Source organism: Rhipicephalus microplus, chromosome 5, assembly GCF_043290135.1.
Source record: "Rhipicephalus microplus isolate Deutch F79 chromosome 5, USDA_Rmic, whole genome shotgun sequence".
Taxonomy (NCBI): Eukaryota; Metazoa; Arthropoda; class Arachnida; order Ixodida; family Ixodidae; genus Rhipicephalus; species Rhipicephalus microplus.
In genome coordinates, this window is record NC_134704.1 from 62,996,472 (window position 1) to 63,023,997 (window position 27,526).

Sequence of the window (27,526 nt, forward strand, 5' to 3'; positions counted from 1 at the left end):
AAGAAGCAACTGCTTTTTTTTTTTACAAGCGCAAGTTCGCGAGGCCGTATGTCTGGCGCCTCGCTGTTTCACCTAACACCAAAGTTTTGCTTCACCCAGTGTTTGTAAACTTGTTGCTCTTTGACACACTTTGGACTTCAGTAGCTTCGAGATTTTTTTTTTGTACGTCGAATTATTTACGCTGATTATAAAGTTTCACAGCGAACTCGTGGATGCACCCGCAGCGTGCGGCAAAGATTGGATACGTGTTTATGAATTACTTGATTTCCTTATGACCTGTTCTAATAGTCCGCTGAATGCAGGGCTATAGGAAAATTAATAGTTATAGGGCAATTTAATAATTATTCCTGATTTATTGGCCTATTGTAGAGCAAGGCCGATGAAATCAGATAAATTGTCTAGCTGTACCTTTCTGCTGGGTCATGTGATTGAACATAGTTTGCTTATTCAGAGGAGCTCCCTCGGGTTATGGGGAAACCGGTCCCTCATTCTCGTCCCACTGATCGTAACTTTCATGCTGCTGATAAAAATAATAATAATAATGTTATTGTCTTTACATTCCAAAGCCACTGTATCATTATGAGTGACGCCGTAGTGTGGGGCTCCGGAAATGTTAACCATCTGTGTACTCTGACATCGCACATCCCGCAGTCGTTACCCATTCCGCCTCCGCTGAAACGCGACCGCCGCGGCCGGCACCGAACCCGCGACCTTCTGGTAAACATTAGAGCACCGCAGCCACTGATACACCGTGGCGGACAACTGTCACGTGATTCGCTCTTATACATGAACATTCTGTGCTGGTTTGCCATATTGCTGTCGTCGCGAAACAAGAACTGTTACTTTGGTCGATATACTCACAGTAGATCATTGAATGTTCTTGGATGATTGAGCTGTATTTGACTTCGAATGCCGAGGCGAAAAGCTGGATGGATGGATGGATGGATGTGGCTGTACCCTTTAGATCGGGCGGCGGCTAACGCCACCTAGCCGTAATACTTAGTGAACTAACCATTACATTTATCTTTTTTTTTCCTTTAAATAATGAAGTTGAGGATTCGTACTTCGCAGTGAAGGGTTTAATTTTCACTCGTGCCTTGACTTTAGCCACCAATCAGATAACCTCCTTCTAGTTAAGTCTACCCGCTTAAAGTCTATTTTGCCCTCGCTGTCCCTAAATCCCAGTGCTTTGAAAAACTCTGCGCCATCATCCTGAACTATAGGGTGAAGCCCTTTACAGAACATTATCAAGTGTTCGGCAGTTTCTTCTTCCTCTCCACACGCACTGCATACTGTGTCGACCCCTTCGTATTTGGCCCGATATGTCTTGGTTCGCAGTACTCCCGTCCTGGCCTCATACAGTAGAGAACTACCCCGAGTATTATCAGAGATCCTTTCCTTGGCAATTTCCTGCTTAAAAGTTCGATAGATCTCTAGTGCGGACTGAGTTACGAAAGCGACAACTGGTGAGGACGGGAGGTACATAGCTGCATTATGCAAGAAGTGGTCGTCCGGATATTATCACTGACCTTACTCTGTCGTCTTTCGTCTGATACGACTCGCGACCACAAATGATGATAGTACTATCAGCGTAGAAAGTATATATTTAGATTTCTGTTTGATCCTAAAAAAGCGCTTACAACATATATGCTACTGTTTGACCATATTATATACAGTCACAGACTGCTGGAAAAATTGAACTTTCTCTCAGACCTGCTGGCTTCAACACTTTTGACGGTGGTCACTGTACGTGATGAAACTTAATATAAATTGGGCCAACTCATTACTCAATTATATGTTCTAGCTCTGCTGACCTGCATGCCTGTGCGACCACATCACCAAATACTCGGGGTATTTCTGGCCAGAAAAGTCCAAAACCACAAAGTGGGTGACGCATTTCTGCACCAGTTTGGTTTCCAAGAAAACATACGTGTCACTCATCCGCGTATATTGCATTTATAAATCACATAACATGGCCATGAATATGCTACGAAAAGAACTGACACACTATCAATACATCATTTAAAGGAACATGTGAAAATGAATGAATGCTAAGAAAACTTAGATTTTTTTTTTGCCTTTTGAAGACCAGTATATGGTGAAGTGATGACAAAGATAACACGAAACAAGATTACGACATTCATTTGCATGATAACGAAACTCGCATCGTTCACCCATAGTCCTAGAATTACATCACTCTATACGTGTTTTGACATACGATATGCCTTTACTCTGGTAGCATTTGTTGGGAGTCTTTCGTCAGGATACTGGGGAGGGTGCCCCATTTACCCTTTATCCCTCTTGACAAGTAGTAGGTGCAACACAATAAGCTACTGACCTCAACATCCGCAGTTTTCCTAAAAATAAACTTATCTTTCTTTCAATCGTTCTCTCTTTCACTCACGCTTGGCTGTTAGTGTATCGTGGGGGCGAACAAAGAGTGGGGCAACCGAACGCCTCTTTCTGCGCTGCTGGTATGCATGACATTCTGGAGGTGAATATCGGTGGACGAGCAGTTCTGCTACGAAGGCGAGGATGCTGGCGAAGCAGAAGGCTGCGTACAAGTAGAATACGGACGCCAAGTCTTGAAGCCGCAATTCGTCACCTTCCTCCACGACACGGCACTGGTCCAGCGAAGGAATGGCTGTGGCGTACAAGTGCGAAAAAAGACCACTCTCCCCAAGGGCCGTGGTGCTGGTGTGAAAGAGAAAAGATTTACACATTGGTGAAAAAATTCCCCAGGTTGAATTATTTTGTACAATACCATCGATGCCAAGCACTCACAGAACAGATCTCCTAAACTAAAATAAAAAAAAATACCAGCCTAATTCATTCAACATCATTCATGGGCTCATATGATCGCAGAGCACTTCTGTTGCGTGCACCCTGGCACTCTATGCTGTGAAGGTTACGTAGTTTGGACCGGTCTATTATCAAGGGAAAAAGCCTCAAATGCTACATAAAATACGAAAATTGGCTATCGGTGTTGGTATCGGAGTGATTCGAAAAACTACAAAGTTATAATCAAGTGAGGACGCCACCACGACGTCAAAGGTCTTTGAAAGATATGACGTCGTCATGACGTCACTCTTTGTCCCATAACAGCGTATGACATGACGTCAAAAGATGACGTCATCAAATATTATCGTCACTTGGTAAAAGGTGGCCCGTTCAAGGACAGACCGAAAGACAAGGAACATTATTAAGGTTCTAAGGAGGCAGCTGTGCAGTACTACGGAGGACCCCTGGCTTGCTGTCGGCTAATCCCATGTTGGAGCTGGAAGGCCATGCCTCTGTGCTCGATCACAGGCCCTCTAGACTGCCCTGGACTGGTCTTCCAGTTTATAGCTAGTGATGGCCTTTTCCCAGTCCTCTCTGTTGTTGTGCAAAATAACGTGATGTGCAGATCGCTGGCAATGTCCCAATCCAGGAAGAATTGTGAAACCACGCTATAGGAGCTGAAAACTTTCGAAATCAAGGATCGATACTTCAGCTTTTCTCATACCACATTTGGCACCAAAGGAAACGTTCGAAAACTAATCACTTAGAAGTTCACCCACCCCAAAACTGTTCGTAGTTCAATGTACTTTGCGCTTTGTGACATCCCCAGAAATCGCAAAAGAAATTTCGGTTCGAAAGCCGCGTTCGTATTGCTACAAAGCAATAACATCGTTTAAACACTCTGTAATTGTGGCATTGAGAGAGCGAAAAATGGCAGCATGGTTGGTGAACAAACAGGGGTAGATCTTATCTTAGATGACACCAAAAGAAATAAATTGACCTGGGTTGGCCAAGTGATTCAATCGACACAACCAGTGGGCAGCAAGGTTATTGGAATGGCTGCTAAGAAATAAGAAACGCAGCCAATGAAGGCAGGTAACTGAATTGATGATAAGTTCTCAGTGATAAAATGAAATCAGCGCCCACAGGACGGAGTAAATTGAAGATTGTTAAGTCCTTCATTTTGTAGTGAGCTAAAATTTGCGGCAGTGGTGGTGATGGTAATGATGACGACGGTAACATGTATGCGACTCCCAAGAAGCGCATGCACGCAAGTACAGTGAACATAATAGCATTTCGGTGAACACAAGACACACCACCTTCCTGGAAACACTGTAGCTGATGTAGCTTCGAAGGGAGTGCAGAATATCTACGATAAAAACTAATCTTTCTTTCTCATGAAATGTAATTCGTAAGGCTCTGAGACAAGTATCCAAGCGTTCCACGAAACCGAGGTTTCGTGGTGCTTCTTTTATACTCTAGTGTGGCCAGGGAACATCGTTTACGTCATCCTTGCTTTAAACGATAAAGCGTGCGTCTAGTCGTTAGTGTTCTTGTGGTCACCCAGACCAAAATCTGCAGCATCTACTCTTCGGGTGCGCCACATACGATTCAGCACGAAAGGCACCGTGAGCAAATCTTAGTCTTAGATAAAATGCCAACTAATATGATGGAATCTCTTGGTTCATGAACAACATCAGGAATTCATGAAAGAGTTTTCGCCACTTTGAAAAAAAGTTTTGGAGGACAGATACATTGATCGAAATATTAAGCTTCGCTTTAGCCTAGATCCGCCCTGAAATGTTCTATATGCCATTCGAAGATTTCTATATGCATTCTTCATAATTCATAAGTTTTGTCTTTATTTGCCGCAGGTTTCCCTACGTCTTTTGTAAGTTACGATACGCAAGTCTGACGAGTGGAATGACCTACAAAACGCATAAAATTGATAACATGGGTGGTATCTGTTCAAAGCTGTGTAATATTGTGAACCTATTCGTTCTGCCACCCTTTTCTGGCATGGTCAGAAAACGCTTCCCATCAGTAGTCGAAGGCTCCTGACAATACACGAGCCCAAAAAATATAGCACGACACGCGGCCTGCGTTTATTTAATTCAAGCATTCAGCTAGAAATCATTCCCACTTTTTTCTACAAATAATCATAAAACCAAATGACTGCGTCATTGACTTAAATTGAAGTTCATTGGCTGATTTGAGTCTTGCAGGCTGCGTAGTTACGGTTGCCACCGCGGAATGCCGCCACATGCTCGCGTGCACCACGATCACCGTGAAGGTAAGCCGCGAATTTAAAAAAAAAAAAAAAAGGTGTTCAAGGTCATGACCGGTGGGGTGTTTTTTCTCTCTTCCGTGCTGTTCATCCCGGCTTAGCTTCTAGTGCATTCGTCGGGGCGAGAAAAAAAGTGAAAGCAATTACAGAGCGCGACAAATCAATGTAACCTCGCTCTTATTTCAGGGATTCTAAAAATGTCTGTGGCGGTCGGCGGCAGTCGATTCGTATGGCAATGAACTTTTTCAGTGAAGTGATTCGATGGTTATGCACAAAGATTCGTAGAACCTTGTTAAAAGGTTTAAATATATTAGTCACACCGATGTTGCTATGTATCGCAAGGTGTATCATTATTTGGCCCTGTGTGGGTGCACGGTGACGAACTGAACTCTTTTATAACTTTTTGTTGCTGGCGTATTATTCAATTTTACTGTGCTGACTGAAGTGGTGTTTTGCTGCGAAACACAGCCCGTTCCCATTTTCTCTCTCTTTCTTTACTTGATGTAGCGTTCGCCAAGAGAAAAAGAGTAGTCGGTGCGGCCATAAAATCGCCACCCACTGCTATAGCATCTCTTCAATAATAAAACAAGACAGACTCACATTCTCTTGATGCGCTTTCGAAGGGTCTCGTTCATTTGTCGTTTCATGTAGCTTCCGAAAATCAGAGTGTACATGACCTCCGTTCCGAAGTAGAATTCCCCGGGTTCGCCTCCAGCGCAGTATTTGCCCGCCTGCAAGCAGACGAACAAGGCCTCACGTAAGTTGGAGTAAATTCTAGCACGAGAATTCCCGCGTGCTAATCGGCGAGTGTTAGCCTGAGAGGCGCTGGCTAATCCACATAAGTACCCAGCAAAGTGGACGAGGGTGTGGCCTTCATTGTAGCCCAGGCGGTAGAGCTTCGAACGTGTAATTCGAAGGTTCTGGGTTCGGGTCTTGCCCAGAGAAATGGTGCTCTTTCGTTCACACTAAATCCTTTCAGTGTAAATCACAATCTTTACACTTCAGTTCAAAACAACAAACTATGGGCTACATGTTTTGTTTGATTTAATTATCTGCTTTTGCCCCCTTGATACAACATTCGTGTAATTTATCTCATTTCCGACTATAATGAAGGTGTCCAAACATTCTGCTTAACTGCAGAATATTTCTACATGACCACATGATATAGTATGCATATTCAACTATGGCTTGCGTCCGAGAGGGGAAGACAGTACAGGGAGCAGGAATATACCTACGCAAAAGTTGTGAGCATGCTTAGCCATTCCAACACCGTAAAATCGAAACCTACTTATACCAATACTAGAGTTTCACAGAAATTCCGTTGTTATAACCGGTAATTGCTATAAAAGGAATCCACGAGAAAAAGTGCAATAAAAGGACGGCCGGCTGTTGTGAGAAAGCTGTTCTGCAAGATGGATGAGGCCAACAGAGATGAGTGTTAAGGATAATTTTTCGAACATGCCTGGAAACTCGGACGCTTTCACGGGAGCACCGCAAACCGTGTCACCAGAGCCAATGTATCACGACATGTGGCGTTTAGGGCGCTCGAACATTTTCAAGTCCCAACATTTTACTCAAGTAGCATGTTCGAAAGTGCGTTTACAGAAGCCACCACCACTGCTGCGCCGTAGCATTTCAAAGCCAGCTTTGTCAAAGGACAACAGCGCTTTGCTGCAAAGCATATAAAAAATCTGTAGTGGCATTGGGGCTGGATCTTAGATAAAATAGAAAAAAAAAAGGTTTTGCCGATTCCTTACTTTGAAACAGTGAATTGGGAGAAAATTTCCGAAATGAAAACATTTTTCGTCATGTGATCGCCTTGTGAATTCTGGGGATTGTTGTCTGAGTGTTCTTCGTGAAAAAAATCATTCTGAAATTATTGTTACTGCTTTCAATACTAAATTTCGTTTAGATATTGATCAAGGACATTTGTGTAAGCTGTCACAAGATTAATTATATTATTCTGATATTATTATTTTTTGTTTAAGTTATGTCGCTTGAACATTGAGCAAGAACGTCTGTCTAAGTTGATTGATTGATATGTGGGGTTTAACGTCCCAAAACCCCCATATGATTATGAGAGACGCCGTAGTGGAGGGCTCCGGAAATTTCGACCACCTGGGGTTCTTTAACGTGCACCCAAATCTGAGCACACGGGCCTACAACATTTCCGCCTCCATCGGAAATGCAGCCGCCGCAGCCGGGATTTGAACCCGCGCACTGCGGGTCAGCAGCCGAGTACCTTAGCCACTAGACCACCGCGGCGGGGCGTCTGTCTAAGTTGTTAGAAGATCAAATGTGTCGCAATATCTATAGTTGCAACTTCATGTGCGTCTCCAGAAAAGCTGGTAAAATGTTTTATCTCTGCATTTTTCTTCCTATAATATTGCGTTATGTATAAATGTGAGTTACAAACACATGAATTTTGAAAATATTAGATATACTACAATAATTTTAACGTAAAATACACCTTCTGTGAAGTATGTGGTAATTACTTAGGTATTCAGAGATAGCTTAATATTATAAGAGAAAACTTGAGAACGTAGAACATTTTGCCAAACTTCCCAGAGTCATATATGACTGAGCAATTGCTAGGGCATTCTGGGCCTGGAAGTTTAAAGAACACCGCAATCACAGCACGCATAGGCGTGCAAGTGGGCATGGAACGAGGTATTTTTCGTGTGTTTTGTTGGCATCTGTACTAAGAAGAAAAACTCTGGCGATCCTGAGATGAAAAGTTAGAAACTGGGCAGTAGGCCATTTTGCGAATCGACTCATAACTTTCTCGTTACAATTTTCTGCCGATCCTCGTTGCTTGAAAAGTTAGTTCATCAAACATGCCTAATTGGGTAGTTAAGAAGAACACAAAAACGGGCGACGTACTCCAAGCAATATTAGGCTACATGCATCAGGTAGGCTCGTCACATCATACATCGATATATTTTTTTAGACTCTGGCTATATATATATGGGAGCACCCTGTGCGTTGCTCCTTCCAATAAAGCATAATTGCTAGTACAGCTCTGTGTCCTGTTTCTATCGCTCTCACAGTCCTATGATGGCTGCCGCGAACAAGACAAAAGACACAACCACCACACAGACTATTTATGTCGCGTACTTAATTCTGTCTCTTGTCTAGTTTGCGCCCCCTGTCGTGAGTACCTTCCAACTTGCACAATTTGTCATATTGGTGTACGCTTTGTCCCGTCTGCGTGCCTCGTAAATCCTCCAGATATCCTTTACCAGTTTTCTCATCAAGCCATCATTGCAAACGCCAAAGCGCTTGCCAGCGCGGAAACGAATGAATGCGTAGCCGTCCGTCCGACCGGGCAGTTTCACGTTCTCGAGGATAATTCGCAAGAGTCGATTTTGCAATCCGAACGTTGTCAGGAACTACCGTCACAGAGGGTTTAGAAACGAATTTCAGGCTTGATGACGTAATGACGCTTTCTATCCAAGGGTCGGATATACTTGCCTCGTTTTGCAAAATCGTTTTGGCGTGGACAACAACCGCCTTCTCCTGCACGATTTCATGTATCATCTCTTCGGGGAATCTCAGCAGGCCGTAGAGGTCGGTCCCGTCGCGGCGTATCATGCTCCACACTTTTTGCTCTGCGGCTCCTCGAGATGACTGCGTACGAGGGGGTTCAGGACAAAAAATTAAAGGAACAGTACATACTTGCGGATGCTTGTGATAAAGAAATTTCAACATACCTGCGGATGCCTGAGACTAGTTGAATAAATTAACGTGGCCCAATCGGTGGCTGTCGGAGGCATGTGCTTCGACGTTTGTTTACCAGATTCAATAGAACCCGAAGGCTAGTGTTAGACCGAAGGTGAAGCGTAGTCAGATCACTTAAGCTGTTCGTAAGGCCAAGCTATAGGTGCCATCTGCTATTTTTTTTTCTTTTTCTTGTGTGTGATGAACACAGCTTAACAATTTAAAATGAAGGACGGAAGACGCACGCAGTGCTGATTAACAACTTGCATTTTTACTATCCCTCGCATGTACACCAAGACATCACACCATAATACATATTTAGCTGGCGCCAAAAGTGTCGTAGGTGGTAGTCATATGTACTCACTGGTGCACCTCACGTATGCTGTCTCTGTGGCATTCGTTACGACGAACTCAGCGACACATTTCTCATTAAGCTAAACAGTAAAGAACGCCTGTTATATTTCACGTGTCACCGTGCTTTTGTAGAGAAAATGCGCTCAGGTATCATCACACACCACTGCGCCAACGTATTCTATGCAATACAACGTAATGCCACTGTTGCCCCGATACTTTGGATAGCGACTAGTGCTTGTGCTTATCCGAAGTGTGTTCAATCCAGATGAGGTGTTGCTGCTTGGTTAAGTTTAATCACGACCAGGCTCTATCGGGATCAACACAATCGCAATCAGCGCATCGGGACAAGGCTTCTAGATATGGATGTGACAGGCGCCTGCGCCAAGTGTAATAGAAATAACTTTAGAGCGTCTAGTAGCCACCATTGTTCATTGCGATCAATAAATCCCGCCCGGATTGGTGCTGATCACGATCAAACGTGCCTGTGTGACACGTTCGAAGACATGTTTGAGCTTGGCTAACCTTTAGAGAGGGCTGTGCTATTCAGGAGCTCTTGTTCGGGGAGCCCTAAATGTTCCACGTAACAAATGCCAAATACGACACGGGAATCGCACGAACTGCGTCAAGCTTACTCGCAACGTTTACTTCGCGAGGCCTGGTACCGCGTTTTTGCGGAATCAGGACAGTGTTCACAGCTGCGCAATTTTCGTGTCATTTGATGTCAGCGTAAAAAGCAGCATATTGACATTGCGGCAATAACTGGCCGACGCATTTTTTTTTTATATTCAGGCGTTCTAATGAAGCCCCTGATGATTCAGTCGTCTAGATTTCCGTTTGCGTGAGTAGACATTCTGCATCTGTTTTTTTTTTTTTGCTTCTGTGGAATCATTTGACACAAAAATGCCACGCATATTTTAAAAATAATATTCGACGAAGTTTTTATAAATGAAGAATCGCTCTTAGATAAGTTTATGATACACAAAGCCCCATTTCTGAGACTGGAGATTGCTGGTAAAAAACATTTCCGTATGTTAGAGGTCGGTATTTATGAATAAGTGTATTTTATTAGTAGTATTATTTATTACAGTACTGCCGGTCTGATCACCAGACCTTAGGCAGGATTGCGTACAAGTTAATGCGAAAAATCGTCACATATGGGGTATTGCGCAAATAACAACGGACTAACCTCGGTTAACGAAGACATGAAAAATCACAGCATATCCACGGAGTGAACAATGAGTGGGGCGAAGCGCCGGAGGGTTTCATTACTAAACCGAGAACCTGCGACGAATATCGCCCACTACATCATCAGAGACGTGACAAACACTGTATATATTTATATAAGAAGTTTTGTTATTCGTAAGTGAAAGCTATACGTCACTTCTGTTCCCCCTACATTATAACGGCTTTATCGTCAGTGAAGTGGTGGATCAATGATGGGGCGTAGTGGGATGTTTGCAAGGACGAAGTAGTGGGCAGTTTTCAAAAGTGGAACTATAGGCGGTCACGTAAAAACAGGGGATGGACACTATGGGATAATTTGTGGTTCTTTAACGCGCACCTACATACAAGTACACGATCATCTTTCATTCAATATTCGCTACTTTTCAACAGTATTTGTTTTATGGTTGGTGAAGTAATGGATCAGTGATGGGGTGTAGTGGGATGTTTGCAAGGAAGAAGTAGTGGGCAGTTCGCAAAGGTGGAGCCTTGGGCAGTCACGTACATACAAGGGATGAACAGCCCCACGCCTTAAGGAGCTTCACCCCTAAAAAAATGCCACAAAACATTAATAATAACAATTATTTAAAATAATGGGAAAGGAAGAACATAGAAGAAATTTGTAAAGGCAAGACAGCAACATATTTAATTGACTGTGCAACATAATAACTAACAATGGCAATGTTTGAGCAACATATTTGAAAAAAATTTTCAGTGTTCATGTACAAGTAAGTCAGACTTATGGGTTGAAAGGGCCTGAACTGAACATAGAATGACAGCGATGGGCATTTTACCACAGTGGAGGGGATATAATTCTAAATGGTTACAGTTATCGGGGAAAAAAAAGTATAGGCTAAAATATTGGTGCGACTAGCAAACTCAACTATTTTTTCAGTATGATGAGACTGAGTAGGCCGCCGGTGAGTGTCTTTTAGATATGTATTCTTTTTGATACGTAACTGTCCATAATAAAGAGGATGAAAGAGTTTCATTCGCTCGCGATATCGGCGAATTTGCAATCTATCGAGCTCAGCTGTTTCTCAAAGATATGTGACTGATGTGTCTCACTGGTATTTATTAACGATTAACCTCACTGATTTTCGCTGTATTTTCATCTAATATAGAAATATATTTTGTGTGTGTGGGGGGGGGGGGGGATCCCAAACAGCGACACAATACTCAAAACGTAGCCGAATAAATGTTTTACAGGCTAGTAGCTTAACTTTTGGTGAATACTTGCTCGAATTCCTCCCTAAGTGTCCCCTTTCTTTTCATCGCCTCCGCATGTACACATGTGTAGTCAATGTGGTCGTTCCATTTAGGATCGTGAAGGTTATGACTACGAGGTACTTATAGTATGTTACTACTGCAAGAGGTTTATTATCAAAACAGAATGGAAAAATTATAGGGTGCTTCTTGCGACTAATTGTCATTGCGACAGTTTCATCTTTGTTGACGGTCATTCGTCAGTCTGTGCACTATGTTTGAGTTAGGTCCAAAAATTTATTTATTGTAACCTGGTCATGGGGTGTGGTAATTTCGCGGTATATAATACAATCATCAGCAAGGAGCCTTATTTTAACGGGTATGTTCGGAACGATGTAATGATGTATACGGGACAAAAATAAGGAACCAAGAACGGAGACTGCAAATGTGGGGCATTTATTACTCGGAGAAATAGCACAGCAGCTGAAACCTCAAACGCTCTGAATTAAATATAATATACATTCAATGTTGAAGACGAAACTAATGTGAATCTAGTATCAAACCATGTTTCTTCTTAATCGATTGGAAAGGGATTTTGACTCCAATGTTAGTTTAAACCTTTACAAGAAACAACTGAAAAGCGTACTAATAAATAACGCGCCCACTTTCACGTTGTCCAGACAAAATTTATGCTCCTTCTTATTTTGCCCATAAATATACATTATTTTGTTTCTGTATAATGACCTGTCATACATTGTTTAGGTGAACTTGCGTCTTAAACTCGTTTTGTTGATTTTTTATGTATTTTGATACAAATAGTGTACTTAATGAAAGGTACTAGCAGGTATGCTATCGTTATACATTTTACTTTTGTACAAAAGAACTTTTTTTAGTTCGGTCACTAGGTATATTTACTGTTTTTGTCTGTCATTTTTATTCTACATTTAAACAAAAAAATTGTATGCTACGAACAATTTTTCATATTTTTGCTGTTTCCTACTTTTGTGAAACCGGTACACAGGCCTTTCGTCAGGTATTGCTACACCTTTATATCTTTAGCTTCTGTACCGTGTCTTTCTTGGGGTAACACAAGGAAAATAAAGGATCTGAATCTACTTACGCCTTACCTGAAGATAGCGCGTAGCCACGGTGTTCTTAAGAGTGTAGACCTTGAGATTAGGCCTATCGGCGATGTCAGTCAGGGTATTGATTCGCTTGAGCTCAGACTTGACCATAAGGCAGGCGCGCATTTGGCCAGCGAACGCGTTCATCAGTACCACGATGGCAATCCACCAGACGGCGCTGACGATCCGAAGCTCCGTGCGCTCTGGCATTTCCGCAGACGCTGGAAGGATTGAACATGACGCGCCATCGAAGAAGTGACGTTATAACTGGAAAGAGAGACTTGTCAGACGAAATCATTTAAAAGCTACGCCACCTGTTACTGCACTTACGCCTGCCCATGAGGCACTACTCACTTCGTTCACCCACCCTGGTGGCTGCGAGGCTGAGCCCCTTAACAGCTAGGCACCACGGAACCAGTTTGATTTCTCGCTATGTTAGCCGCATTTTGACGGAGGCGAAATGCAGAATAATCCGTATATGGATAGGTGCATGTCACGGAACCCCAGATTATCGACATCAAATAAACCTCCTCTAAACACTTCGTTCATTTTATTGTGCATTATATACGGTATTTTTGATGGTAGGAAACGTTTGTCTGAATTGCCCATGCTGAGTGGGAAAAGCCTCTGGACCTCCACGAAACTAGGTTAATTTTGCTACGATTTCACAACGTGAGCTGTTTGAGCTCACGTTGTTGAAGGTCTATACCGTTGTGAATGGTCTATACCGGTGGCGGGAATCTCTTTCGCCGCGCATTGCGCACTATCACACAAAACAAAACCAGGAAAAGTTTCCATCAGACATTGAAATCAGGTTTTCTTGCTGGTAGGCGAAAGACTCTGGCGGATCCGAAACGATGCGAGAAACGATTAAATCCGAAGCAGCCATCGAATAGCTACTTATGTCTCAACCATCTTGAAACTATGGAAGGAAAAAAGGAAAGAAAGAAAAAAAGAAGGAAAGGAAAGGAACGAAGGACGTAAAGACATTCCTGGCAGAAAAGAGTTTTATTTTCGGGGCCGGCTTGTTTCGGAAATGTCATCAAACAGCGCTGACTGCCCTTTGTCCAGGGCATCGAAAGTAGCTGGCGCTCCTGGTGCCCTAGCCGTCGGTCAAGCTGATTTGATTGTCAACTCTTTCGCTGGCCAGCAGGAGAATGGCTTGGTGGGATAGTGTGTAATGCATCATAAAAGGCTTCAGCACACTCACAAACGGAGACAATGGAGGCGACATAAGACAAACGCTGATATCAGAGCTTGTCTTGTGTTAGTTCCGTAGTGTTTGTCTTTTGTGCGCTGTAACTTTTCCTGGCCAGCAACTTCCCCTTTGCTGCACACCAGCATATTGATTGGGAAGCAGGCCATTGATGGCTGGCATGTCCATGTATTGTATATTAGTAGTGGCTTTTCAGGGCACCATGGGCAGCTTGCAGAGGATTTTGTTGTGTTGTGTTCACCTGGTTGAATATGGATCAGCTAAGGTGTACATAACCTTGGCTACTTCATTTGTACAAGTTCCGCAGCAATATAAGAAAAAAACCGTTTTGGGTGCATTTAACGAGGAACTGTTAGTTCTGGCTAGGTTCTTGTCGTGATTAAGCGCCCACTGACAGCTTCCTCCTTTGCTAACAAATCATTGCATGTGGGTATGCTCTAACATAATATGTTGGGGAGCCTATCATCTTGGCAGGTGTACGCCGCGTGTCACTGAAGAAATTAGTTTCATAACGTAGGCGAATGACAGGTCTCCTTGCTGAAGTCATGACCTGTAAATTGTTTTGGTAGTACTATAATGCCCTTCTACGCCAGTTTTAGTGCATACAGTCAAACACCCTTGTAATGGAGAAGGATCTAGGGCATAAGTCATTTCAATATATCTGACCTGAGTAGTAACAGTAATGAATAAAATCGGTTCTGACAAAGGGTCATTTGCCTCGCGCGAAAATGCCGTAGATGCAAAAAAAACGCATGAAGTGCACGTAACGAAGCTTTCCACGATGTTCATTCACGAAAGTGTCGTTTTCACGTTAGCTGTTTCAGTCATCGGGAGTCTCACGAAGTAGCTTCTCAGTCTCCTGGCCAAGTTAGTGTCATTCTCACCGCATTTTCCGTCGAATATTTGGAAGCATTTAAGTATACCTTAAGCAGACTTTTTTCTGTGATATAAAGAAGGTTTAGACAGAGATGTGGTCCTGATTGTCTTTCAACATTTATTTTCCTTCTGATGCTGCCTGTCGATTTTTTAGCATCGCGTGAACTAATTATTTCATTGCTGTATCCATTATCATGGTCAGTTTTTGTTTCATTAAAAAGTATTAATTGTAACTGATAGGATTCTGAACCAACCAAAGTTCGCATTTAGTTTTCTATCGCTGAGAATTCACATATCTGTTCACTATAAGAAGATTCCACGTACCTAGATAAGGATAAACACACCAGAGCACCAAGGTTGGACGTTCCATATATATATATATATATATATATATATATATATATATATATATATATATATATATATATATATATATATATATATATATATATATATATATATATATATATATATATATATATAATTGCAGTAATGATTGCCCGCCAGCAATGGGACATCGTTTCATCCACTGTCAAGCGGCTATCGCAACCTTAACCTTGAAACAACAGTCCGGATTTGCTTACCATGAAAAGTGACATTCGATTTCACTTTAATTATACGACTTTATGGGGACCGTGCGATATGCAGTCCATTTTCCGCGTGGGTATTATCTACCTCTACGTGTAACGCAAATCCCGCATTGAAAAACTGTTATATGGAGCCGACGAATGATTAGAAATTCGTACGGAAATTCTTAAATATTTGTGTACTTGTGCTTCGTATAAGCTGCCCTACCATGTATTAAATAGGTACAGTGGAGAATTTGCAGTCGTTGTCACTGTTGTAGCCCATGTTAACAGCGTTCATTCTCACCATTGTCACTGCAAAACTGTTTTAACGCGTTTCTGCTGAAAAGATTGCAGGCTGCCAATGCTTTCACACATTTGCAGGCCAGGGCGCATCATCGTGATCGTTGCGTTTTCTTAATTAGCAATAATGCTATTGTTGGGGCTGCATCCCCAGCCCCCCCCCCTTTTTTTTTTTTGCGCGCGTCTATTTCTTTCTTCGCGTTCTTTCCCATCTTTCTTACTTATTCCCCCTTCCCCTAGTGCAGGGTAGCAAACTGGATGCTCCATTTTCTGGTTAACCTCCCTGCCTTTCCCTCATTTTATTCTCTCTCTCTCTCTCTTGGGGCTGCATGTCCCCAAAGCACGGTATGTTTATGACAGACGCTTTAGTTGGTTGCGGAAATTCCGACCTCCCGGTATTCTTAATATAGCGTGCATCTGAATCCAACCAGACGAGCTTTTAGCAATACGCCTCGATTTAAACATGGCCCCGGCGCTCGAGATTTAATACCGCGACCTTCCAGTCAGGTATCAAGCCCCATAACCTCTAAAGCTCGTCGGTGTTTTCTCGCGAAAATGGCTGGCTTCCACTACACAGCGAAACACTGCGTGAGTTGCAAATCGATACGTATATGAGTACATGAAATGGATCCGATGAGAATTCAGATACAATAAAACAAAAAATACATAGGAGAGGTTAATTGCCATAATTACAGTTCGCCACGGTGCAGAAGTGGATATGTTGCTCGGCTGGTGACTCTAAGGTTCCGGGTTTTATCTGAATCGTGGTGGTCGCCTTTCGACCGAGACGAAATAGAGGCCTGTGACTGTGAGATGTCAGTGCACGCTAAAGAACACCAGACGTCCTACATTAAGGGAGCCGTCCACCGCGACGTCTTTCGTAACCACATCGTGGTTCTGGGGTGTAAAACTCGGGATACTATTTATTCTATTATGAGGACACGACGACGCGAAAGTAAATAAACTAAAGTGGAAGAAAGAACAAGTTTTTTAGCCTCAAGGGGTACCTCTCTGCATTGGGAATTCTGTGGTATGCATTAGAACTCAGAAGACGTGAATTCACATAATACGCACCTTCGCAAAACATGTTCTCGAAGAGCATCCAGAAGTGCTGGCTCCAGATTTCAAGAACAGAAGCCCTTTCTCGACGCATCTTCTGCGCAATGGTGGCCAAGGAAGCCATAACTATGCTGAGAAAAACTAAGAAGAAGAGAAGGAGCGCCCACACCTGCGAGGCAGGAAAAGGAGACATTAGGCTGGCTCTTTGTTAAGCGATGAGCTCTCAATAGTACATGCAGTGTCATATAAAAGACAATATGGTGTCTGCGCCATTGCTTATGGTGGCGCAGCTACTGGAAACCATTCTCAAAATATGACCTTAAAATAGTTTTTCGTTTCGCCTAGTCGTATACAGATTTATCTGTAAAAAAATTACATACGCAAATGCGATTAGCTCAACACTTTCGCTGCACATTTAGCGTCGGCAAGTCAGTCTAACTGCACAACAAATATTCTTCGTGTCTACTAGAGAATACCCGAAGTCAACCAACGCACGATTCACCTCGAATAACACTGAAACAACTTATGGATTTGACGCTAAAGGGCTTGCTGATTCAGCGTGAGGCAGCTTAGGTCGTAGCCGGAATGTATTCACATTTAAACGATAGCTGTACTGGTGCCCACGAAATTTGTGCTTGCTGAAGGCGCTTTTTTTTACCATCGCCGTCTCAACTTATTGGCACGCATGCGAGACAAGGTGTGATGAACCTAGGACCTAAATGTGTTCAAACAGACGCAGTCCGAAAAACAAACCCAAATGAAAAGGCAGAGAACTCTTTCAGAACTTTCCCGACCAGTTCTGATATAAGATGACTGTGGACAAAAAAAATTGCTTTCAGATGAAAAGATTTTTTTCTAAGCACCAAAGTTTTTTGTGCCAAGTTCTACGATGGACGTGACGCATTTGTGACACGGATATGGCATGATTATAGTTATAGCGCGAGAACAGAACGAAGACACAGAGACAAGAAAGACACGAAGGGCACGAGTGCTCGCTCGTGTCCTGTGTGTCCTTCTTGTCTCTGTGTCGTCATTCTGTTCTCGCGCTATAACTATCGTCATGTCATACCAACTAGCCCAAGCTGCCACATGCATATGGCATTGTAAAATATGACCTGAGAGAGAGAGAGAGAGAGAGAGAGAAAGAGAAAAGGAAAGGAAAGGGAGGAAGGTCAACCAGGCTAAGCCCGGTTGGCTACCCTACACAGGGAAGGGGTAAAGAGGGGGAAAAAATAGACAAGGAAAGAGAGTTAAAGTAGTACACTAGGACGCATAGCAGCATGCACCGCGCATGCTAAGAGTAATAAAACTGTGAATTGTCAGTGAGTACGGGTTGACTTCGACTGTCTTGCGGGAAGTACACTGCAATCTATGATGTTAAAGAAGGCTTCCAAGGACTGGCTTCAAGGTGCCCAGAACTTGCTGTGCACTTCGAGCTCATTGTGTTGTCAATCCAGTGAGCAGTGTGTGTCTTGTGTTTATCAATGACATCAACACAACGATGACACGTAGGTCTTCATCGTGGAGATCCTCAGTCGAATCTTGTGTCGTCTCTCTGTCGGCGTGCCGAGGTGGTAAGAAAGGCTACTTGACGTCCCCCACTCCCTCTGCGCCTTTTGGGCTATCCGAATGTAGGGTTTTTTGCTAAGTCTTGAAGTCCCGTCGAGGCTTTGCCGAGCAGACCAGACCCTGTTATGTAGGCTGTGGTTGGACGTTGCGTTTACCAACGCCTACGCTTTCCGTATTGGGATGGCCGACACCGCAGCCTGTGGCCATTGTGGCAAAGAGGAAACAGTCCAACATATTCTTTGTGACTGCCTAGCGTATAGTAAACAACGACTATGCCTTCGCAAGGAACTCTACAAATTAGATGATCAGCCTCTGTCGGAGCAGGAAATTCTACAGTATCGTCAGGATGCGACTTCACAAAAGAGGGCCCTGAAAGCGCTACTAGGCTTTTTGCGATCAACTGGCCTTACTGAACGGTTGTAGCTAGGACGCCCTTCCTGTGTGTGTTTTCATTTCTTTTATGAGTGCACGTGCGTTTTTTTTTTCTCTATCTACCCCCTTTTTCTTGCCCCAACTTCCCCGCCCCCAGCGCTGGGTAGCAAAGCAGATGCCAATATCTGGTTAACCTCCCGGCCTTTCCTTTCTCACTCTCTCTCTTTCTCTCTCTCATGGTTGGAGTGATGAGGGAGACGGTGGAGGAGGCAGTGGTGGTAGACGTCGGGAAAGAGAAGTTCAGTGGTGCGCCCTATTACGTGATCGTCCCGATAGGGCAGCGATATTCCTGGACCGTCGTCGGGGTCGGGAACATTGTTTTCGCTTGCTTACAGCATCAGCGGCTTCCTTGTGTGTTGAGCCATTCCTTAACAACACATTCATAAACTAACAGGCGGCATAGCAGAAACGGGAATAAAAAGTTCCGTCGCTGGGCGTCCAACGTACGACCTATCCCTCGGTAGCGGCCGGCGCGACTCGCCCACAGAGCCCACGTTATACAGCTTGCTAACAGCAAGCCTTTTATATGCACTATTTGCCATTGGTGGTACTCAAAGCGAGGTTGCACGAAGGTGACGAGTAGGGCGTGCTCTAAAGGTCGTCATCGCCCGTGCCGTTGCAATGCGCACGCGCCTCCACAGAGCGCGGTCAATCACGCGCATGCTTATCCCGTCGTTTATTCGGGCGTTTTGTACGTCTCGTGCTTCTACTGCAAGTTTACTCTGAAATTGCAGTGATTAAAAAGTACACGAATGTCAAATTCACTCCTGCAGCACAAAATCAGGACGCTGCTCACACGCGAAGTAAAAATTACGACAGTTCGAAGTGATCGCCTCGTATATATACTTGGGCATTTGTTTCGTGCGTATTTTTTTTTATTTGGAAAGCGTCCTTCAAGCATCGAGCTGTGAAAGTTGTTCGTCCAGGCTCGTGCTGTCTCTGCTCATTTCGTGCGTCCTTTCTGATTGAGCTGTGCGCTGCTGGTTCTGAGTTATTCACCGTTCTTTTCACATTGTTATGGGGCATTTCATGCTACACCCTTGTGGCGAAACAAAGCACAATAAACTCTCAATTACCCATGTGGAGACACATTACACTTTTGTGTAATATCAATTCCTACGACAGTGGATCAGCCAATTTTTTTTATCAAAATGAACCATGAGCATGGGGCGCACACGATAGGTGTGTTCACTCCCTACATGATTTCATAAAAACTTGTTTTTAGCCCCGAAAAAGAATTTCTGCGAAAAACAAGAATATTATAATACATTTCAAAAAACACACTTCCCAGAATGCAGAGGAGAAAAGGGGCATTGCTTTTCCTTGCCATGTGGCATCAAGGCAGCGTACGCCAAGTGCACGCACGATTAAAAGTGATATCGTACGTTCATGCAATTGGATGTCAAAACAGACTACACCCTCCCCACCTTTCTTTGCGTAAAAAAACTAAACTGAAGTCACTTTCTAAGAAGAATCACTGCAACAACTTACTTGGAGATCGAAAGTAAGCAGGTAGCCGGCCATGTTTGTTTCACGGGTTTTATTCCGCCCAGCCAAAATGTCGACAGGTATTATCGTAACAACCGGTGTTGGGTCTGCCAAAACGTCGCGGTCGGCAGCTCTGGCAACGGTGGGCAGCGTTATATCGATGACCTGGAGAAAAGCACAATGCTAGGTAAAGCTCGTTGTTGGGCGTTTTGATGCCTGTGCGTATGCCTGCAATGAATAAATAAACCTGCTAAGGAGACGGCCAACACTGATGTAAGTTCCAACACAATATATGATGTATAACCGGATTATAATTTGACAGCGACAAGATTGTTCTCCGAGAAACTAACTTTCGTTCAGATGGACAGACAGTTAATTTTAATCTAATTCTTGTTCCTTCAAAGCAATATTGGCCTTCTTAAAGACACTGAGTAAGCTACATTTGGATTTATAAGCAGACCTGGCGAAGCATGTCTGCTGCTGTCAGCCAGAAAATCTGGTTTTTTTTTTTACTCCATCAATCAACCTTCATCTACCTATACCATACCTAATACGCCCCAGTTACACACCAAAAATAAACTACCCTACTTTTTACTTAGCTTTACTGCCTGTTCATCTCACTAGGTTGTGTCTAAAAAACGAGCCTTTCATACATTCTTCTTGTTTTTTTTATGACGTCAGTGATCATTTTCTGGTTGTGCTAATGTAATCCAACACCACTTCGGTTCACGCGCCGACTGTACAGAATATCTTTCGAGAAATGCCACGATCTCTACCCTGTGTTCCGACTGGGGGAATCAGTCGGGAACCGGAGCCATCTAAGTTTCAGGGCGAAGACGAGCAGAGGAGCCGGAACTGGTAACAGGGAGGTTTATTTACAGTATTCACACGTTCAGGGTAGCGTGATACTACGTGAAAAAATGTAGCATTTTTTCAAACGTCTTCCACTAGCAGTTCAAAGCTTGTCTCTTCCCAGGATTCCCCGCCGGAGCGAAAAATGGGTCCAGGACACTCCAATAAAATTGTCGTCTCCACCTCCGAATAGGGCAAGTCAAATAACGCCTCCTTCTCCACCTAGGAATGAAAGAAGAGGCACGCCTGGTTTGTCCTAGGAGAAGCGTGGCTCCAAACACAATGTGAACATACGGCATGACACCACACAATGTTTGTACCCGATTTTAGACGCCCCAGGGAGCGCTGCAACTTAAGAACGAACTGGGGTAGGTGTAACCGAAGCCATCCCACGCGTCCAAGTGGCGCCAAGATGTGGTTGCCGATCGCAACATCACCCTTCCTCCTGCGGTGTTCATCCCAAGTCAGTCAAGTCTGGTCCCTTCTAAAAAAAAAAACCCTTTTTGTGAACGAAAAAGTCGAAATTCACCCGTTTGTAGTGCAACGCTATAAGGTTCGTAACCCTTCTACATTGAAAGATTCGGCGAAACTCAATGGAGATAACCAGTGTCCACGTACTTTTAGTGAGCCAATTGTTTGCTACTGCATCGCCAAGTGCTAGATTCCTGGTTACCTAATGAAAGTATCTGACAAACAATCATGCCAAGGAAAGTATAGGGGACGTTTTTGGAAGTACTTGTAATGTAAATGTGAAGAAAGAAAAGTGGGTGAAAAGATGATTTTCCGTGGGAATGTAACGAACCTGTGATCTTCGAATAACGCGTCCGATGCTCTACCAAATGGGCTACCATGGTGGCCGTCCCACTGTAAAGTGGAAGGAGGTTATGGCCACCTTCACTTAAACAACTTTTCCTTCTAAGTAATCCACATGATTTTTCTACTTGCTATTACTAGCAAATATTTGTACTTCCATTACCAGTGATCTCTACAGCTTGTGCCATTCCGCAAATCTGATTTGCCTGAAAAGCTCCTCGTACGAAACTGGCATGGCTTACATCATTCTGGAGATCAGCCATTATTCCCGGAGTCCAGGTACCGTTAGGGTACGGCGTTCCGAAAGTCATTGCAGAGGCCATCTTGTACTTGTATCTGCGTCGTGTACGAAAAATAAAATGCAAGAAAATGATTTTGCAGCAGCAACTTATGATTTTTTCTTCAACCTTTTAACAGCGAAGCTCTCAAAGCTGAAGGTGAAACATTCCGCCCCCCCCCCCCCAAACTCTTCGTGCCGTTGGCTAAGCTACGGCGTTCTTTCTTTCTTGTATTGGTTTTTGAAACGCGAAGCATTTCTTTGCATACGGCAAGTATTGTGAGCGTCTGTTTACGTATCTGTCTAACAAGAATTTTGAAAGAGCGCCAACATCGTCTTAATCTGTAAGAAAGGTGACTTCAAGGACTTGAAAAATTACAGGCTGATCACCTTACTCTCCGTTCTTTACAGTTATATACAAAAGTAATATCTCATAGAACTAACGCAACATTAAAGTTCAGTCCACCAAAGAACCAAGCAATATTTCGGACAGGCTACACAATAGACCATATTCATACTATCAATCAGGTAATAGAGAAATGCGTTTAATAGAACCAACCCATATACATAGCCTTCATAGATTATACGAGAAGGCGTTTGAATTAGTCTAGACATCAGCTGCAATGCAGGCACTACGGAATAGGGGCCTCGATGAACCCTGCCTTAACATACTGGAAGAAATCTACAGGATGACAGCCATCATAGTTCTCTATAAAAAAAAGCGAGAGAATCCCAATAAAAAAGAGTGTAAGGCAGGGAAACACAATCTCTCCAATGCTATTCACGGTGTGTTTACAGGAGGTTTTCAGGGCTTTCAATCGGGAAGATTTAGGAATAAGAGTTAAGTGAGAGTATCCACGTAACCTGTGATTTGCTGATCGCATTCCCTTGACGAGTAACTCAGGGGACGAATTGCAGCTCATGATTGATCTGGACACGGAAAGTGGAAGAGTGGGTCTGAAAATGATATGCACTAAACTAAAGTAATGTGCAACAACCTCGGCAGAAAACAGCGCTTAGCGATAGGTGGAGACACGCTGGAAGTTGTAAAGGACGATGTATACTTCGGACGGACAGTAACCGCGGAGCTCAACCATGAGAGTAAACCTAGAACGTTAAGGATGAGGTGGATCACATTCGTCAATACATTCTCAAACCATTAATGATAATCTGCCACTAACTTTCAAGAGGAAGGTATATAGCAGCTGCATCTTGCCGGTACTTACCTACGGAGCGAAAACCTGGTGGCTTACAAAGAGGGTTGAGCTTAAATTGAGGATGACGCAGCAAACGATGGAAGGGAAAATGATAGTGAATATTTATTAGACAAGAAGAGAGCAGAGTGGGTTAGGAAGCGAACCGTGGTTAAGAATATTATAGTTGAAATCAAGAAGAAATGGACTTGTGCCGTAGCATGTAGAAATGTAGGTAGCATAACCACTGGCAGTTCAGGGTATCTGACTGGATTTCCAGAAAACGCAAACGCACGAATAGGAGACAGAAAGTTAGGTGGGCCGATGAGATTAAACAGACGCCATCAGAGCGGCGCCTTGTCACTCGTCTCACAACACGCCCTTGAAACAGATGACATGCTCAGTGTGCCGGAGCTTGGAGGTATGAACTTTTTTAGAGCCTCTACCGAAAAAATGCCCCCACCTCTTTGAAGGGAATCGTGAGGAAACGCGAATGTATTTCTTGCGCCCAGAGAGGGTACCATTGCCTCAGACATTCACCTTCACCGACTTCTGCCATCGCCTTGAGGGGCGCCCAGCCAGCGAACGGTCGAGAGTGAGAAGCGAGGGGACGGGAGAGTGGGGCGCCAACGTTCTCGGCTCAGCATTGACGTTTAATAGCGGCGTCTCGAGCACACATTTCCTGATGTTCTTGAGAGGCACCCAGCCAGCGAATGGTCGAGAGTGAGGCGCGAGCAGATGGTAGAGTGGGGTGCAGGGAGGAGAGAGAGCAAACGGTGAGAAAAGGAGCGCCGAAGCACTGCACCTACCTACTCCTACACTCTCTCGCACAATATGCTCCGGTTGCTAGGGGGACAGTAAGTGCGCGCGCCTTCAGCTTTTCCTATGGGAGAGAAAGTAAGAACGAAGAGATAACACCTGCCTGCGCGCGGACACCACCGCGGACAACGCCAGATGCCTGACAGAGCCCGACTAAGGAATGCATTCGCAGTTTAAAGTTTGCAAGTGTAGTGTGGTAGCAGAAAGCACAACACCGAGTTGATTGCCGAATGATGAGAGAGGACTCTTTTTTCCCGCGCTTTTCAGGCACAGTGAAGCCACAACACTGAAACTTGTTTGCGCTCATCTGTACCTGTGGGTACGTTTCGTGCGTCGTTTTTTATCGAGCTGTGTCTTACGTGTCGAGATGACAACGTCCTTAGTCGCTCTCGTTCTGTGTGTGTTGTCTTCGAGTGCCATTTGTGTGCGACCAGTGCGCTGCACGTTTCCATCTGCTTGCCATTCTTCACGTGACCTTTCAATTTTTTGCTATCGCATTCACTGCTTAGCCCTTGCGGTGAAACGAACTTTTCTGTTATTCCGTCTTTACTGCCTTTACTTTTTGCTCTATATCTAAAACACCTTCAGCTTTTTTCCGCAACGTCATTGTGCACGGCGCTCAATACCTGTGGTGATGCCAAGCGTTACCTCTTTGTGCGCACTGAAATCGAGAAAGCAATATATTTTTGAGCTGCTCCAACATTTGTGCTCACCAAACGCCAGTGTAAATGATGTCGGGTTTCTGCGTAGTCACTGGACATTTAGAAAGGAAGTATCGCGACTACTTTTTAAGCTTTACAGACCTCACATGTTACTGGTAATGGGCGTCACTTATGTTGGGGTGTAATGCAGTGGCATGACGATCAGGCACTACACTGTATGTGGGAAAGTCCATGGGCCACTGGCATGTCCCTTGTAGGGCCGCGCTGTGCGTGAGTGTGAAAACGGGTGAGCTAATTGCCTGAATCTCTTCCAAAGCTAGCCCTGCCGGCAACCTACAACATCCTCATAATATTCACGAATGCTAGACCACTCGATCAACAAATCATGATTTCCATAATTGTATGAAACGTTATCATAGTAGCACGTGTTTCGTGCGTGCTATAAAAATGCTCCGACAATAAGCAACGTTGGAGACCCTGTAGGCAGAAAAAAAATTAAATTGGCGACCACTTGGAACAACCGGGAGTGATCAAAATAAGTATTTCTCTGTGTTGTCGCTGCCAAGAGGCTCCCCTGGCGGGCATTGTATTTTGTGCCATGCATGTGAATATCATCACGAAGCAGTGGTAGTGTGTGTAGAAAGCTCGGCAAGTATTTATATGACCAAGTAATACAGTACTTACGTGCAGTTAAGAACTTCTTGCAAGGCAGAGAAAAAGACTTGCGTAATTCCTTCTACATGAATTTCTCGGTTTTTGAACTTGATGTCAGCAACAACAGGTATCTGAAAAAAATGTAGGAAAACTTGAGCGTGCAGCATACTGTTGTTGGAAAGAGGTTACTGCATTAGCCGGAAAGAAGTCGCGTGCCTGCGGTATGTGCTTTCACAGTGATGATTATGCGAACTTGTCAGCACTTGCCACACAAAGATGGTGACATTGGAGATCGGTCGTCACTGACCCTCCGCTAGCAAGGCGAAGCAGCATGCATTGCCGTCGCTAGCGTTGCCAACTGACAGCTTTTCTCAATTGCAAGCCTGGCTTTCAAGCTATGCTGGAAAGCTCTTCACAACAGACGTCGATTTTCCTTTCAGTAGCTCTGAACTAAGTGTCAAGTCAAGCATATTGGAATGAGATAAGCAATTGCGACTCTCGAGGTGGTCGCTTGTTCTCCGAAAACTAATTTCCCAATACGAAGGCGTCCATGGCATCCGAGCCCTAGGAGCGAAGCAGCGAGGGATGTGGAAATCTGAACTAAGCAGTTTATAAAGGAAGGTGGAAGTTTCAACTGGCAAGGAATCATTGACCAGAGGGTTACTGTTGTGTAAATTGTGCTGAGACCAGTAATCTCGTGGGGACCTTTTTTTTCTCTACTGCTTGTATATAGCGAAAAAGAGGTGCAAAACCAAACACGCCAGCCTTGTCTGTAGAGTGGTCGTATGTATAGAGATACTTTTACTCAACATGCTAAAATAAAATTAAGCCGAGAAGAATGCGCAGTGGAGCTGAGTCTATCCGCCCCTTTTCGGAGTTACAGCTTCACGAACACTGCTAAATATTAGGTCGCTAAAATAAATACGCACTGCGCGAAAGCAAAAGTCAGACTTCCCGTTACTTCTTCGCATTCGCCGGCGCTCTGCCACTTTGAGACCCTATTGGTCACTTACGTAGCTTCATTTTTGAATTGCGAGAAAATTGCGTGTTCAAGAATTATTGTAAATTGGTGAACGTTCTTAATTATCAGCGCTTATTCTGCTTAAAAATGGAGTAAAACGTTTACGTATAGTTCAACGTGGTTAAACCGATCTCGTCGAGCGATACTTCGCATTTGCTTGCTTGGGGAAAAGTAGATAATTCACTTGAACAAACTTGACTTTGTGGCTTTTCTTGATTCAGGCAAGCATGAAACTTTCAGCTTCTAAATTTGGGATCTTTTTGAAAAGCATCCAGCGTTGAGCTGCAAAGTATCTAATATGCAGCTGCGCGTTGTTTCTGTTCGCCGATATGAATGCTATCACGATCATTTCTATTTCTTAGAGTGACATGCGTTTCTCTGAATCCCTTTGGTCAGTTCGGCGGCGACACGCTGTGCACGTGGAACGAAGCCCTTCATGAACGCGCTGGTACGACGGAAAAAAATAAGCGTCAACTCGTCAGTAAAGTTACCTTTTAATTTCGCGAGCAATGAATGAACAATTGCCTGCGGTGCTGCTGCACCTTGAGGCACTGGCGTGACTCTGGCCGAGCTCGAAGATCACATTCACAGAACGAGGCGTGTTGTGAAGGATGTAATTCGCAGAATGGAGCTGTAGCTCTTGAACGACCAGTTCAGCATATTTCTCCGTGCGAGCATACTCTAGGTTTTTCCACAGCCCGGGTGCAGACTTTAGAGAAAAACCTTCAGCTTTAGGAAGTTTCCCACGACGAGACTGCTGACTGATTGAATATCTTAAGCGAGGTTCGGAAAATCTTTTCATCCTTTCGGCAGAATAAACGTATCACCGTTTTCATACCGGCAAATGTCGTGAAGGGCGAGAAATTGCGCACTTACCGGCAATAACCCCGCGCGCAAGTGACAAGCCATTGTAATGCGTGTTGGCTGCAGCGTGAGCGCTCAAAGAGTGCGGGCAAGTACCCTTTGCCTCAACCGTGAGTACTGCTCTCTGATGATATGTGTGTACTCTAATATCGCTGCCGTTTACACCCCT

The 27,526-nt window shown here is 44.0% G+C and overlaps 2 protein-coding genes across 2 annotated transcripts; both read right to left on the minus strand.

Moving 5' to 3' along the window:
* Positions 1-1,942: 1,942 nt before the first annotated feature.
* Positions 1,943-5,790, minus strand: LOC142817277 (uncharacterized). Its single transcript, XM_075894337.1, has 2 exons — positions 5,669-5,790; positions 1,943-2,694 (listed from the first exon to the last, which is right to left on the minus strand). The coding sequence occupies exons 1-2, from the start codon at positions 5,740-5,742 to the stop codon at positions 2,397-2,399; spliced, it is 372 nt and encodes a 123-aa protein (XP_075750452.1). The 5' UTR covers positions 5,743-5,790; the 3' UTR covers positions 1,943-2,396.
* A 2,330-nt stretch (positions 5,791-8,120) lies between these two features.
* Positions 8,121-27,470, minus strand: LOC142817493 (glutamate receptor ionotropic, kainate 5-like). Its single transcript, XM_075894509.1, has 8 exons — positions 27,370-27,470; positions 25,503-25,603; positions 22,110-22,203; positions 20,206-20,367; positions 16,729-16,882; positions 12,697-12,914; positions 8,543-8,698; positions 8,121-8,129 (listed from the first exon to the last, which is right to left on the minus strand). Exons 1-8 carry the CDS (start codon positions 27,400-27,402, stop codon positions 8,121-8,123), a joined length of 927 nt encoding a protein of 308 aa, XP_075750624.1. The 5' UTR covers positions 27,403-27,470.
* Positions 27,471-27,526: the final 56 nt, after the last annotated feature.